The 16,208-nt window shown below is 36.6% G+C and overlaps 2 protein-coding genes and 1 pseudogene across 3 annotated transcripts; 1 reads left to right on the forward strand and 2 right to left on the reverse strand.

Moving 5' to 3' along the window:
• Positions 1-4,078: 4,078 nt before the first annotated feature.
• Positions 4,079-8,368, forward strand: LOC107613244 (Protein kinase superfamily protein). Of its 2 annotated transcripts, XM_088496141.1 has the most exons (10): positions 4,079-4,378; positions 4,519-4,655; positions 5,142-5,632; positions 5,918-6,083; positions 6,167-6,217; positions 6,321-6,503; positions 6,634-6,727; positions 6,894-7,298; positions 7,380-7,645; positions 7,749-8,368. In XM_088496141.1, the coding sequence occupies exons 3-10, from the start codon at positions 5,169-5,171 to the stop codon at positions 8,109-8,111; spliced, it is 1,992 nt and encodes a 663-aa protein (XP_088352267.1). In that variant the 5' UTR covers positions 4,079-4,378; positions 4,519-4,655; positions 5,142-5,168; the 3' UTR covers positions 8,112-8,368. The 2 variants fall into 2 exon arrangements, with proteins under 2 accessions (XP_088352267.1, XP_088352266.1); XM_088496140.1 differs by having other exon boundaries at positions 6,894-7,645.
• A 3,610-nt stretch (positions 8,369-11,978) lies between these two features.
• Positions 11,979-12,755, reverse strand: LOC148549217 (secreted RxLR effector protein 161 pseudogene; annotated as a pseudogene).
• A 120-nt stretch (positions 12,756-12,875) lies between these two features.
• On the reverse strand, positions 12,876-15,852 carry LOC148549218 (uncharacterized). Its single transcript, XM_088495698.1, has 4 exons — positions 15,496-15,852; positions 14,944-15,312; positions 14,591-14,804; positions 12,876-13,870 (listed from the first exon to the last, which is right to left on the reverse strand). The coding sequence occupies exons 1-4, from the start codon at positions 15,850-15,852 to the stop codon at positions 12,876-12,878; spliced, it is 1,935 nt and encodes a 644-aa protein (XP_088351824.1).
• Between the last annotated feature and the right edge of the window lie 356 nt (positions 15,853-16,208).

A 16,208-nucleotide genomic window follows, 5' to 3' on the forward strand; every position in this document is an offset into this window, starting at 1 on the left:
TACAGTGGTGGAAGAAAATGAGTTCTTGCTTTTTGTGAAGGAAATAGGGGGAATGAATATATATCATAACCATAATGTGGTGGATAAAGAGCCAAGAATGAAGCAGATGCAGGATTTTGTTACAAGAAGAGATGATCATATGAAGATTAAAGAAGGCGGCGGGCTGTGGTGTAACAGCGGTAAGGAAGTTGGAAGGGCTAGGGCTGAGCTGGATACCATTACAAAAAAATGTAAACGTCGATAATTCAAAATTTGACCTACATAAATTGAATGTGGCTAATAAATTTGATGGGACCTAGGTGGATGTAGGTAAGAATAATATGGAAGGTGACTGGACTTGTGAATCCAAGACAAACACTTGGGAGGATGATAAGTTAACTATTGAAATTATGAAAGAATCTTTTGTGGGTTTGAAGAGTGGGCCAAGTAAAGGAGAAATAATTAAAAACAAGACATGGACTGATGACAAGGAGGTGGAAACTTTTAGTGAAGAAGTGAATTTAGCTCAAGAAAACAACAACGTACAACAAAAGAGTGTATATCTGGAGGATTCAATATCAGGTCCGTTAGAGCCACCAGAATTTGAGAAGGGAGAAGTGGAGGTAGTACCTTCATATGAGAACAAGGAAGAGAGGGAGGTGAGTAGTGTGAGGTGCAAACTTAGAAAGACAAAGAAACAAATCAAGAAACTGGGGCAAGGTCGAAGGAGAAAGATTAAGAAGACAACGAAAACAAAGAATAAAAAGAAGGAAAAGAAGGTTGACGATAGGGAGTTCATATGGGAAGAAAACACAACAAAGGATGGCACGGATGATGATCTGGAGTCAGAAGCAAATAAGACATGGCTTGTTGGGAAAAGTTTGGGCTTATCAACAATGATTGATGAAGACGTACAAAAATATTTGAAAAAGATAGATGAAGATGTAAGGCAGGACATTGGCGACTATTCAAAAAAAAAAGAAAAAGGGGTCTACGAAAGAAGAACGCAGTGAGATAGGTGTTACTTCCAAACAAGTTAAATGATTTTGCTCTAGAAATGTAGAGGGGTAAAAAGAGCAGGAAAGATGGGAGTGATAAAAGAACTAGTTATGAAAAATGAAGTGAGATTCTTGGGTTTAGTTGAGAGAAAAGCTAACATCATAAAAGAATATGAGATAAAAAGGTTATGGGAACATTGAATTTGTATGAAATATGGTGGATGCGGATCAAAACAGTGGGAGTATAATTTGTGTATGGGAGAAAATTTTTTTTAGGATGGAAAGGACAATCAAAGAAATGAGGTGGATTTGCTTGGTAGGAGGTATTTTAGGAGTCATTGACAAAATTCTGATATGTGTTGTTTATGCACCTAATGATGTAGCTGATAGGAGGATAGTATGGGAGGAGATAGTGAATGTAAAAAATCAATACAACCTACTAGTGCTAGCATTCGGTGACTTTAATGAAGTTATGCACCCAACAGAGAGAAATAGTGGCAGGAGAAATATGACAGGTATAAGAGAATTTAATCAATAGATCCAAGAGATGGAAATGATGGAGATTTCAATGGGAGGAAGAAAATACACTTGGAGGAACGGAAGAAGTGCAAGTAAGATTGACAGGTTCTGTTTGGATCTGGAGCTGTTTCAACAATGCTCAAACTTGAAGGTAAGGGCTTTAAAGTGCTCAAAATCAGATCATGTTCCTCTTTTGTTAGAAAAGGAGAAGAAGAATTAGGGACTGAAATCATTTAGGTCTTTGGACGCATAATTGACACACTCCCAGTTCAAGAAAATGTTTGCACAAGAATGGAGGAAGGTAGGAGGGGACACAATTGAGAAGAAATTAGCAAATATGAAAGAAGTTTTGAAAGTGTGCAACAAAGATAATTTGGAAACATTGATGAGAAGATAAAGATGTTTAAGGATGAAATATCCATAACTGAAAGGATGATTGAGGATGGGATAAATCAAGAAGAAAATACAATAAGAAGAGAAGCGCTGAAAAATCAAGTTGAAGTGTGGTATAAGCATAAGGCAGATTACTAGAAATAACACTCAATGATAAACTCATCAATGACATTGACAAGAACACGAAATATTTTCATATTAAATCAACGATAAAGCAGAGAAAAATTATATTAAATATATTCAATAAGGTAGAAGAACGGTAAATAATTCAAATAAAATTAAACAAGAAGAAAGGAGATATTTTAAAGAGCTATACTCTCAAAATAATACTTATATTAATTATTAAATAATTTATTATTTGAAAAATTTAATTAAAAAATTACTAGAATATCTATATAATTCTACGTTAGGATCATTTTATTTGTACACTCTAAATCTATGAGAAAATATTTGCTTGATTTTCTTTTTTTTCTTTAATTTTTTTCTTTTTATTTTTTAAATTTTTTAGTTGTTCCTTACTCATGTTTCTCATCTTTCACTAGATGTTGTGTTCATATCTTAATTTATTGTAAGTTGAATTTTATCCGAATTAAAAAAAATGTCATTTATATAAGCTTATAATATTATATTAATTAAAAAGATATAATATATTTTGATATTAATTTTTAAAATTATTAACATCAATTATTAATAATTTGATAAAAGAAATTGAATGTATTGCGTCTTAATTTTTTTTTGAAACAATAAAAGACAACTTATCGAGCACAGGAAAAAAATATAATTATAGTAATTATATATCTTAATATTTAAAAAATATAAAAAAATAATTCTTTTAGTAAGTCTTTAACTATTATAAAAGTTAATACAATAAATGATTATAGATTAAAATAATAAATAAAATTGAGAGTTGAGATAAAAATATATGGTAATAATTGATTGCAACTAAATAAAGAGAACGAGGAAGCACAATAAGAAAATAGAAAGCAAAAGAGAACAACGAAATATAATACAACTGTGGCGGTGCAATAATCTTGGATTGTATGCAGGGAATTGTTAGAGAAGATGACAATGTGTGATATAGAAAGATGGAATAATAAAAATAAAATTTAATAATTTTAAAAGAATAATAAAATTAAAAATAGTTTAAAATATTGAATATATATTTGAAATGAAACATATTAGAATTATTTTATCAATTAGAAGTATGTATGAATATAAAAAATACTTTTAATTTAGATTGTTATATTTGTTTTAAATTAAATAGAATTTAAAAATAAATAAATTTAATAATATTTATAAATAATTACTTTATGAGTACTATTTGTAAATATTTATATTGCTCTTATATTTTTGTTATGCATAATAATAACGTAAAATTTTTTTTATCATACCTTATTTAATTTAATTTATTTTATATATTCTAAATGTTAAATAATTTCTGAAATTTTTATTTTTTATTTTAAATTATTGATATCAAATTTAAAATTTAAAATTAAATATATAAAATTTAATTTTTTAAAAATAATAAGAAAGTGACTAAACGGTAGAACCACTAGTATGTATAATGATATAAATTGATATTAAAAAATGCTACTTATCTTTTAAAATTCAACTTTTAATATGTTTTTTTAATGATTTATTATTATTTAATTAATTTGAATACCTATTTTTATGTACTAATTATTTAAAAAATAAAAAAAGTTACTTATTTTTTATTTTTTCTATTCTCTAAAAACTGAATAAAAATTAATATTTAAAAGATGACTAATTACATTGGTTAATATTTATAGTCGACAATAACCAAACTGCTTTTTTTTATTTGGGAGAATAGCACCAACTAATTGAACAAAAAATTTAGTTAATATGTGCCATGATAAGTTATCATTAGTAACAAATTTTAAATATTTTTATTTAATATATATAAAATAAATATATTAAAAATTTAAATTTTTCATATTTTTAGCATTTTTTTTTAATTTATAAATTTAATATGTGGAATAAAACGACGTCTCATAAATATAATTTAGGACACAAGATACATATACCCATAAATATAATTTGTAAATTCAATTTGGAACGACGTCTCACCCGTCAGGCCGTCACCGCGTCGTATCCAGATCAAGTGAATAAAACGACACTTTAACAGTTTAACCACTCTATTTCCGTAAAAATCCCCACTTTCCATACATAGCGGGAAACAACTCTTCCCATATTCTCCACTACAATGATCTCTCTTCCACTGAACTCACGCCCATCCTGCACCCTCATCTATCACCACTAAATTTACGGGACCTGCGTTCCTTCGCATCTTGACGGTCCAGATCTTCCTTCGCGCACTATATATTCCCTCACGCTTCCTTTCTTCTCACTTTGGTAAATCTCAAGATAAAGCAGCAGGTGAAGCCCAATCCGTTGCGTTTATGGCGGACTTCTAGATTCGATTCGTCTCCCCAACGAGCTTTCTCGATCCCTCAGTCTACCTGCAACAGGTAGCACCTCGAGATTTGATACTGAATTTCGTAAAGTTTCTGTTATCTTTGTTGGAACATTAATAAATTCTGGTTTGTTTTTGTGGGATTTGCGTTGTGATTTTCTTTCTGAATTTTGTATTATTATTTTTCATTTTCAGTTGCGCGATCTTTGTAGCTGTTTGGTTGGTGTTTGAATTCGGTGCAGATCGAAGGCGTGATGCTACTATTCGATTTGTGCTGAATTTTGGATTGAAGGATCTCTTAAGAGCAATCAGTGGAAAATTTTCTTCCTAAGGTAGGGTGTTCACTTTCGTTTCTGATTTCTTCTTATTGGTATTTGTGAAGTGATTATTGCCGTTGTGTTGTTATTGGATCTCTTTAGACATGTCGGTTATGATTGAGAATTTAACGGTGATACATTACCTCGGTGTTGGATCCTATTGGAGTGGTTCTTTCAGTTTTACGAGTCATTTCAAGAGTTGAATTATTTAAACTATTCTTAACTATTTTAGTTCATGTTGTTATTTATTAAATGGAAGTAGTTTTGATCTGGGTCTGATGCTTATTGGTATACTTTTAAAGATGTTGAATTATGATGAATATGATCCGTGGAACTTTCTTATTTGTTTTTTAACACTGTATAACTTAGATCTAGTGGTGTGTACATGAAATCACATAGTAGATATTACAGTAGCAACAACTGACATGCTTAGTGGAAATGAAATCTTATATATTTAATAGCAAGAGTTATTAAATATGTGTCATTTAATTCCATGTGCAGCAACCCTAATTAGCTTTCCATAAAACAATGTGGAGATTTAACCCATTTACACACAAGGAGGCAGCTGGCCTTGAAGGCCGAGTTATAGATGTCGGCAATCTTAAGATAAATGTCCAGAAGGCCATCGCAGAAGGAGGGTTCTCTTGTGTTTACTTAGCACGTGATGCTTTCCATATGTCAAAGCAATATGCGTTGAAGCACATCATATGCAATGATGATGAATCACTTGCATTGGCAAAGAAGGAGATATCTGTGATGAAGTCACTGGTAGGACATCCCAATGTAGTCACACTTCATGCTCATACAATATTTGATATGGGTAGGACAAAAGAGGCATTTCTTGTAATGGAATATTGCGAGAAGTCTCTTGTTAGTGTGCTGGAAAGCCGAGGAGCAGGTTATTTTGATGAGAACCAGGTTCTCTTAATCTTCAGGGATGTATGTAATGCAGTTTTTGCTATGCACTGCCAGTTCCCACCTATTGCTCACCGGTAACAACACTAGCTAGTAAAATTGTATAATTGTCGTAAATATCTCTTTGTATTATTCTATTTCCTTTTCTGAAAATATTTCTGTACTAAACCATTTGCAAAATATGAAGCTTTTGTTCATTTTGATTTTCTGCTGTAAAATATTCTATAAAGAATCTTTTTGTTGTCAGTCTATCTTCTAAATGCTAGATATTGAGCACCACAGATTTATATCCATGCAATTAACAGTCACATGGTCTTGTTTTTATTATATTACTTTAATAAAATTATTCTTTGATTTTCCAGAGACTTGAAAGCAGAGAATCTTTTATTAGGTTCAGATGGTTTATGGAAGTTGTGTGACTTTGGAAGCACTTCCACCAATCACAAGCGTTTTGAGAAGCCAGAAGAAATGGGAATCGAGGAAGACAATATCAGGAAGTACACAACCCCTGCCTACAGGGCCCCTGAGGTAAGCTAAGATGTGTTCCTCTAAACTAGGTTATAAATTTATAGAATGAGTGATATGAATTTACATTTCTGTATGCATTTTAGATGTGGGATCTGTTCCTTAGAGAAGTCATCAACGAGAAAGTGGACATATGGGTAAGTAATGCGAGCCCAAAATTTTTCACGTCTTTGATGATAAATGCATTTTCCTCCCTAGTTGTAGCTAGTTAACGAATCGTATTATCATTGATTATGTTAGGCACTAGGGTGTCTCCTTTTTCGCATATGCTATTTCAAAAGTGCTTTTGACGGGGAATCAAAGCTCCAAGTCTTAAATGGAAACTACCGCATTCCTGATTTGCCTAGATACAGTTCATCAGTCACGGATTTAATCAGAGACATGCTTCAAGCTAGACCAGATGACAGACCAGATATCACGCAGGCAAGCTTTGCTTGATTGGCCATTCATCTCCATCAATTTAGGTTGGTCTTAGATCATCCATCAACTGCATTCATAGGTACTCAATTTAGGGCAATCAATTACTGACGTTGATGTTCTACTATGGTTACAGGTCTGGTTTCGTGTTAATGAGCAGCTACCTATTACTTTACAGAAGTCATTGCCTGACAGGCCACCTGAGTTGCCTGCTTCCAACCATCCGGAAGGTGATACATTTTTTACTAACTAATTGATTGAGTCTCTAGTTTTGTCATCTCAGAATACTCAAATTGTGGCACTTGATGTGCATTGTAACTAGAGTCTAGAAGCTCTTAGTAAATGATTAATTTTATCCCAAATATGAAGGATTTATTTGTAGCTAATTTTTGGCAGGTTCTTCAATGTCCACTAACAAATCACACCCAGCACCTAGCAGGAATCCACCTCCCCCGCCTTCATCTGTAGAATCCAAACCATCGGTCCAGGCATCTGTTGCTTCTAGGGGTGGTGGAAATGGGGGGCAGCTTGGTGCTTTCTGGTCCACTCAGCATGCAAATGATTCAATCGTTTCCAAGGAAAAGAGTAAACCTGTATTTGATGAAGAACCATCTAGTAACAATAACACATTAAAGGATGATAGAGTTCATCCAGAGAATGATCAGTTACCCAAAAATGTTGGTACTAACAAAGTGGCCAACGCACCAACTCATTCAGTAAAAAGCAGTGTACATGGAAAGTCACACAAGCCTGACACTGCATCATCCAAGGATTTCGAATTGAACTTTTTTAAGGATAAAGGTCAGATGAATGAGAGGGGATTGTCAAATATAGACAATACAGCTACGTTTCAGGATCATGCTTTTAACACTTTTGTTGCAGAATTTGATACTGCTAAGCTCAGTCCTGGACTTAAGTCTGAAAGGGAAGAAACATTAGAAGCTGAGGTGGAGAAACTGAAAGGGCAGTTGAAGGAAGCAAACATAGCCAAAGCTGAAATCACTTCAAAGTATGAAAAGCTTTCTGCTATATGCAGATCGCAAAGGCAAGAATTACAGGATCTAAAACAGGCACTTGCAGCAAAAACTCCCTCACCAAATAGGGAGGGTATGAGGACCTCTCCTGCACTTACATCATCTGCATCCACGGTAATACCATTTTGTAATTTTCATATCCTACTCATTTGCCTTGCTGAAAATTTCTTTAGCCTGTGCTTTCTAACAAACAGATACTGTTGCATTATAACTGCAGAAGGAGCAGATTGGCGAAACCGTTTGGGAACTTCAGCAGGATAAAACTGAGAGGAAGACTCCTGGTTCAGAACCAAAGTCATGGCAGGCTTTTCCTGAGGAACCACGACAACAAACCTCCTTTTCAGCTGACAATACTTCAAAATCTGTCAGGACTAGAAATACCCAGCAGAAGCCGCAGCCTGCTCCAGTTGCTGCTAACTTCGATTCGTGGGGTTTTGGATCTGATAACTTCAGTGCTGTAAGAGCTAGTACCCCACAGATGCCAAGACCTGGTGAAGGGAGTAATTCTCAGGCATTTGGTGAAGCAAAGGCATTTGAGAAGAAATCAACTACCCCCCCTGCTGGATGGGCTGGATTTTAACTGTGCAGAATGGTTGTGCTCTGATTGCACCTATAAGCATTTTTACTTTGCTCCATTATGTTTGATTCATGCTGTTGGGCGTTTGTTTCTTTTTGTGGATGATTTTACTAAATGGATCTTGTTTATCTGGACTATATCCATTCTGGGGTGGAAGTATTCATTTCCAATTTGCATGATTATTGTATTACTCGTGTCTCTGAAAAACTTTCGAGTATTCATGCCCTGAACTTGGTTTATAAATTTCAATGATTATATTACCTGATTCTACACGCCTAACTTTAACTAACTTGAAATAGGTAACTAGTGATTAGCTTATGTATAATCAGCATTCAGCTAGTAACTTGGTTTCACATGCTGTTCATTTAATAAATAGAATTCCAAGTCCTACTATACAAAATATTTTCCCATTTCAAAAGCTACATGGCCAAATACCTGACCTTACTCATCAGAATGGTTGGTTGTTTAGCCTTTGCATCTACTTTAGCTCAAAGTAGGAAGAAATTAGATGCAAGATCTAGTAGGTGTTGTTTCCGTGGATACCAAGAGGGAGTCAAAGGATTTCTTTTATATGAGATGAAAACAAGACAGGATTTCTTTTATAAGACTTGAAAATGAGAAAACATTTCTCTCTCAGAATGTCAATTTTTATGAATCTGAATTTCCTTTCAAAAATAAATCTGTTTAGTCTAATTCCACTATTATAGATATGCCAGTGATACCTCCCCCAGCGACAGATCCATTCACATACTATACATACATTACCATTAGAATACACAGTCAAACTCACGTCGCATTAATCCCACACCTCCTATCAATACAAATGAACATGACCCTCCCATAATTCAGCATACATTACATCCTGACACTTACAAATAGTGATTCCTATAGTGCTTATATGTATTTACCTAATTTGCTAAAAATGAATAAAAATTAATATTAATTTAAAAAGTATAAAAATAAATAATTTTTAAATATTTAATGCTTACGATAAAAGGTAAGTTGGGCAAATTGGATGCCAAATTCAAAGGGACCATAAAATTTGCCTACAAATATTACACAACCATCAAGCATGACATCACTCCCTCCCAATGAACAGATGCATGTAGAAGGCATAGAACAAACAATGCCTGTCAGGAAATCCAGTAGACTAAGGAGACTATCAGTGTATTTGAAAGACTTTCAATGTGCTAATAGCAACACTACTTGGCAGCCTATGCAATCATCTAAATGTAAATACCCGATACCAAAATAAGTTTCATATTCTTCTTTGTCCACCAATCACTTTCTCTTGCTGTTTCTACCACCGTCACATATGAAGAAGCCATAACCCAAGGTTGTTGGAAAAAGGCCATAAATGCAGAGCTTTTGGCACTTGCTTACTCCTTTACCATCGGGCAAGAAAGCCATTGTCTGTCGATGAGTCTTCAAAGTGAAGTTTAATCCAAGTGGAACAGTAGAAAGAGATAAGGCACGACAGATCGGAGAGGGTTACATACAAACGTATTGGTTGGATTATTTAGATACCTTATGTCCTATGGTCAAAGTCACCGTTGTCTGCCACCAACGGGATGTCAACAAAGCTTTCTTGCACCTATAATTAAGAGAGACTCTGTAAATGAAACCTCCACCAGGCCTGCCCGTTTCTTCACGTAACATAGTCTGCAAGCTTAATTAGTCTATATATGGACTTAAACAAGTTAATAGACAATGGAATATCAAACCATGCTCAATCCTTATTGCTAATGGCTATAAACAGTTGAAGAATGATTACTCCCTATTCACTAAGTCCAAATCACACTACAAGAAAAAAAGTCTATGACTATGTTTTTATGAGAGTGCTCATTGAATAGAGATTTGGCCACTTTTTTTTTGCAACGCTTCAAAAGCGTGGCAAAAATAGTCAATGACTACGTTTTCATGAAAATGGCAATTGATTCGAGATTTAGTCATATTTTTTTTGTCACGCTTAAAAAAGCGTCCATAGAGAGAAACCGGCACGCTTTTAAAGCGTGACAACAGGGTTTTATTATTGTGGTATTTTAAAAGTGTAGCCTTCCTAAAAAAATATTTTAAAGAGCTCGTACCCTTCAAATTAAAATGTCTGAGTTATTACTATCTTTCAAAGTTTATCTTTCTCCTTCTTCAAAGACCCCTAAGCCCTAACTCTTTCAAACATTAAGGCCCAACTCGTTCAGAAGATAACCCTAAGCCCTCTCTTCATTGTGCCTCACCCTCACCTTAACTCCGCGACGATGACACTCTGAAGAGCCCCAGCGCTCCACGAAGTACCACATCACTCCGCAAAGAACGTCGCTGCGCTTGCAACGCCTCCGCCGGCAATCCCTCTTTCGGCACCCCTAACCCTCATTCTGCGGTGACTCTCTGGTGGTGACTCCCTCTGCTCACTTGCCGTCGCAAACCCTCCGTCGATGCTCCCTCTGTCGCCGCCCCCTTCCCTCGCTGGAAACCCTTAACCCCTTCCGTGTCGCTCCCTTCCTCGTGCAGGCCGGGGCCCTTCTATCGATGCTTCATTGCTGGTTTTGAGAGCTGGTAAACCTTATTTATTAAACTCTGTAATCAAACCAAAAAACAAAAGAGAGTTGAAGTTTAATTTAAGTAGCAAGTCTCTGTAATCAAACCAGTGCATATGAGTTGGTTGTGGTTGTGTTGTGTTGAATGTGTTAGCTGAATTGATTTATTTTGTTTGCTTAATATTATTTTTGGGTGCTATGGAATTATCGAATAGAATAGAACTGATGTTATTAAATGCCGAATTGATTTATTTTTGTGTTGTGTTGGGCGGCTAAAGGGGAGCACGAACATAAGTTGAGTGTGGCAGAGATGAAGATGTTGAGATGGATGAGTGGTCATATGCGATTGGATAAAATAAGGAATGAAGATATAAGGGAGAGAGTTGGAGTAGCACCCATTGTGGAAAAGATGGTTGAATCGCGTCTCAGGTGGTTTGGACATGTGGGAAGAAGACCGATAGAACATCCAGTCAGGAGGGTGGATGAGATGGAAGATGGACAAAAGGCGAAAGGCAGAGGAAGACCTAAGAAGACCATCCATGAGGTGGTCAAACGAGATCTACATGTAAACGGTCTCTCTGTAGACATGATACATGACAGAGCACAATGGCGTCGTTTGATTCATGTAGCCGACCCCACTTAGTGGGACAAGGCTTTGTTATTGTTGTTGAATGTGTTAATAGAATTGATTCACCATAGCACGCTATTTGATGTTATTTCATATACGAGTGTTTCATTTATGTCATAATTAGTAATACAACTCTAAATCTTTGAAGTTTGACTAATTATAATCCATAGAGCATGCTACAAATAATTTTTATTAAACTCAGAAGAAAATTGAAAAGCTGCATGTCTATTGAAAGTTGAAACCAAATTAATACTACTGTTTTAACTCGTTCCTAGCAGTCAATAGCAGAAATAGGCATTTGTTTTAAATATGCATGTAATGTTGTTACAAAGAATTTGATCCTTGTTACTTATCTAGCTTAAAATATGTATTGTTTTTACCTTCTTGTCCCTGTCTATTTTTCACTTATTTTTTTTATTTTTATTTTTATCAGAGAACTACTTACAATTAGATTCCCAGCACTTGAAATATACGAATGGAGTGAGACAAGGATTGTGTTTTGGATGAATTCCTTGAGAGAATCATCTCACAGCATCAATATATATACATAGGTACAGAAATAAAATTCCTTAATGCTAGGAGATACAACAGAATCAGATATCTAAAAACAGAAACTATATCAAAACAGAATAACTTATATAAAGCCTATATCTCTCAGAATAACTTATATACAGCCTATATCTCTAGTCTGATATTCAACACTCTCCCTCAAGCTGGAGCATATAAATCATATGCACCAAGCTTGTTACATATGTATTGTATCCGAGGACCCCAGAGAGCTTTGGTGAAAATATCTGCAAGTTGATCGTTGGAGTTGACAAAGGTTGTTACTATTTTCCCACTTTGCAACTTCTCCCTTATGAAATGGCAATCAATCTCTATGTGCTTGGTCCGTTCATGAAACACAGGGTTGGAAGCAATATGTAAGGCAGCTTGATTATCGCACACCAGTTCCATCTTACTCGGCTCACAAAGCTTAAGTTCCTTAACTAATTGCTTCAACCATATAAGTTCACATGTGGCAAGTGCCATAGCTCTATATTCAGCTTCCGCACTAGATCTTGCTACAACATTTTGCTTCTTACTCTTCCAAGATATCAAGTTTCCACCAATAAAAACACAATAACCAGATGTAGAATGTCTATCAGATGGAGATCCTGCCCAATCTGCATCAGTATACTCAACAATCTGGTTATGTCCTTTATCTTCATACAACAAACCTTTTCCTGGAGCACCTTTGATATATCTAAGGACTCTAACAGCTGCGTCCCAATGACTATTGCATGGGGAGTCAAGAAACTGACTTAGGATACTTGTGGCAAATGAAATATCTGGCCGAGTGACTGTCAAATAATTCAATCGGCCAATTAATCTGCGATATCTACCAGGATCTGCAAGAGGTTCTCCTTGATCTGGACTAAGTTTTGTGTTGGGATCCATTGGTGTATCTACAGGTCCAGAATCCAACATTCTAGTTTCTTCAAGAATATCCAGAGCATATTTTCTCTGTGAGATACAGATCCCAGCATTAGATTGTGCCACTTCAATTCCTAGGAAATATTTTAACTTCCCCATATCCTTAGTCTAAAAGTGATCAAACAAGTGCTATTTTAACTGAGTGATTCCCTCATGATCATCTCCAGTAATGACAATATCATCCACATAAACAACCAGATATATGGAGGTCGTGGAGGAAGAATGACGGGAGAAAACTAAATGCTCTGCTTCACTCTGAATCATGCCAAATTTAGAAATAACAGTACTAAAGTGACTAAACCAAGCTCGAGGGGATTGTTTCAAGCCATATAAAGATCGGCGTAAATGACATACTAAGCCGAAAGACTCCTCCTGAGCAACAAACCCGGGAGGTTGCTCCATGTATACTTCCTCCTCGAGATCACCATGTAAGAAAGAATTTTTAATATCAAGTTGATGAAGAGGCCAATGGCGAATGGCAGCCATAGAAAGAAAGAGACGAACAGAGGCCATCTTTGCAACAGGAGAGAAGGTATCACCATAGTCCAAACCAAAGTTTTGAGTGTAGCCCTTAGCCACAAGGCGGGCTTTTAATCGATCAATGGTTCTGTCTGAGCCGACCTTAATAGTATAGATCCAACGACAACCCACGGTAGATTTGCCCAGTGGCAATGGAACAAGATCCCAAGTACCAGTAGAATGTAAGGCAGACATCTCCTCAATCATAGCCTGATGCCACCCTGGATGTGAAAGAGCTTCTGCTGTTATTTTGGGTATAGAAATAGAAGACAAGGAGGAGGTAAAAGCATAGTGCAAAGATGATAAACGATGGTAACTACGAAAATTATAAATAAGATTAGGATTACGGGTGGAACGAGTACCTTGTCTGAGAGCAATAGGAGGACTACTGCTAACTCCCGAAGAAGGATCCAAGGACGGTTCAACCACGGGTTCAGGAGATGAGTTATCTTGGACTGCAGGCCGTGGGCGGCGATGATAAACCTGGAGAGGCTTTGTGGGAATAGGAGGCCCATCTAAGTAAGGAACAGGAAGCACCTCTGTAATGGAAGGTGAAGTGATGTCGGGTGCAGAGAAAAAAGGGGTATTCTCAAGAAAAGTGACATCTGCAGACACGAAGAAATGATTAAGAGCTAGAGAATAACAACGATAACCCTTTTGAAATTGAGTGTACCCTAAGAAAACACATTTGATAGAACGAGCAGTTAACTTGTCTTTGCCTGGGGTAAGATCATGGATGAAACAAGTACAACCAAAGACTCATAGTGGAAGAGAAAAAATGTGCTCATTAGGAAATAAAATGGAATGAGGAACTTGATTTTGCAAAATAGAAGAAGGCATACGATTAATTAAATAACATGCAGTCAGAACAGCCTCACCCCAAAACTTAAGGGGAACATGAGTATGGATAAGAAGAGTGCGAGCAGTTTCAATCAAGTGACGATGTTTACGCTCAGCCACACTATTCTGTTGAGGGGTATGAGGACAAGACGACTGATGTAGAATGCCTTGGGAGGACAAGTAAGACGAAAATGGTGCTGAAAAATACTCACGAGCATTATCACTTCGTAAAATTTTAATTGAAGTTTTGAATTGGTTTTGAATTTCAGAATAGAAAGACTTGAAATGTGCAAATAATTCAGATCTGTCCTTCATTAAATATAACCAAGTGCAATGAGAAAAGTCATCAATAAAGGTGACAAAATAACGAAAACCAGAATGAGAAGTAACACGACTAGGTCCCTATACATCAGAATGAATAACAGAAAAGGGAGACGCAGCTCGTGTATTGACACGACTTGAAAAAGAACTACGAATATGTTTACCTAAATGACAAGTTTGACACTCTAAGGTAGCAAGACGAGATAAACTCGGGACCATAGTTTGTAACTTCGAGAGGTTGGGATGTCCCAGGCGACAATGGACCACGTCCGGAGACTCAACAGCAGCAACAGAAGACACAGTAGTAGTGGGTAAAGCAAGCCGATACAGTCCTTGAGACTCACATCCTGTACCAATCGTCTGTCCCGTCCCTCGATCCTGCACAATAACGGAGTCAGCAAAAAAAGGTAACAGAACAATTAAGAGAACGAGTAAGTTGGCTAATAGAAATCAAATTGAAAGGACAATTGGGCATGTAAAGAATAGATTTCAAAGGTAATGTAGGAAGAGGAATAGCTTGACCTATTCCCTTAGCACCAATTTTAGAACCATCAGCCAAAGTGATAGAAGGAAGAAATGCAGGGTGTTCAAGTTTATAGAGGATAGAAGAAGTACCAGAAATATGATCAGAAGCACCTGAGTCAAGGACCCATGGTCCAAGAGAAGAGGAATGAGAGATACAAGCAACAGAATTACCAGAGTGGGCCACCGAAGCAACGGGAGTAGATGCCTGCTTTGAAGCTTGGTACTTGAGAAACTCATCATAATCATTGCCAGAGACAAATATCCCTTGTGGTTGTGTGGCGAAGTAAACGTCAGATGGCTCATTAGTTTGGACAACATTAGCTACCTTGGTAGGACGACCATGGAGAGCATAACATTTATCCTAAGTATGACCAATCCTATGGCAATAGGTACAACGAAGGCGAGTACGATTACCACGACCCCCACGACCGCCGCGAGTGGGCACTTGAAAGGACACTTGAGAAGAAGATTGGGATGCCAATGCAGTTTGGTCGAAAGTATGGGTCTTAAGAGAGGGGCCGGATTGCAAGAGTCATGCAAATACGTTCGCAAGGGAAGGAACGGGTGAGGTGCCCAATATTTGTTGTCGAAGAGATTCAAGTTCAGCTGGCAACCCAAGTAATGTAAGTACCAAAAACCGCTTTCCCTGTTGAGCATGATGGTCATCAGCATTAGACACATAAGGAAGGAGAGTCGAAAACTCTTCCATGATAGCTTCCACAGCCCCAACATAAAATTCCATATCAGTTCCTTGAAGCTGTAAACTACACAGCTTCTTAGCAACATGGTAAAGTCTTGCAATGTCATTAGTGTATAAAGCTTTAGCACGGTCCCACACATTTTTACAAGTTTTGTAAGCCGGAAACATAGTCAGCTTTGGTGGATCAATAGTCTGCCACATAAGGTTACCTAGCTAGGCATCAATCTTCTTCCAAGTGATTTTTTCAGCGGTGCGAACATCATCAACAGATTTAGTAAGGTGGTCTTCATAGCCTTGGCCCATGAACCAAAGTTCCACAGAATCAGCCCAAGAAAGGTAATTTTTGGCACTCATCAATTTTTCAGAGGTCATTGTAGCGGTTCTAGAAACAACAAATGTTAGAACAGCCGGTTTGCCACCATTGGAGTTGGTGTCGGAGGTTACCTCAGAAGACATGATGACAGACACTCAGAAACGGCCAAAAAATACCTGCAGAAGGGAAACGAGGGCCGGAAAAAGCCTAGGCAGCGGAGCGTGACGTTCACGTGCGTCTGGAG

This window comes from Arachis ipaensis, chromosome B8 (assembly GCF_059453495.1).
Source record: "Arachis ipaensis isolate K30076 ecotype BB chromosome B8, ASM5945349v1, whole genome shotgun sequence".
In the NCBI taxonomy this organism is placed as follows: Eukaryota; Viridiplantae; Streptophyta; class Magnoliopsida; order Fabales; family Fabaceae; genus Arachis; species Arachis ipaensis.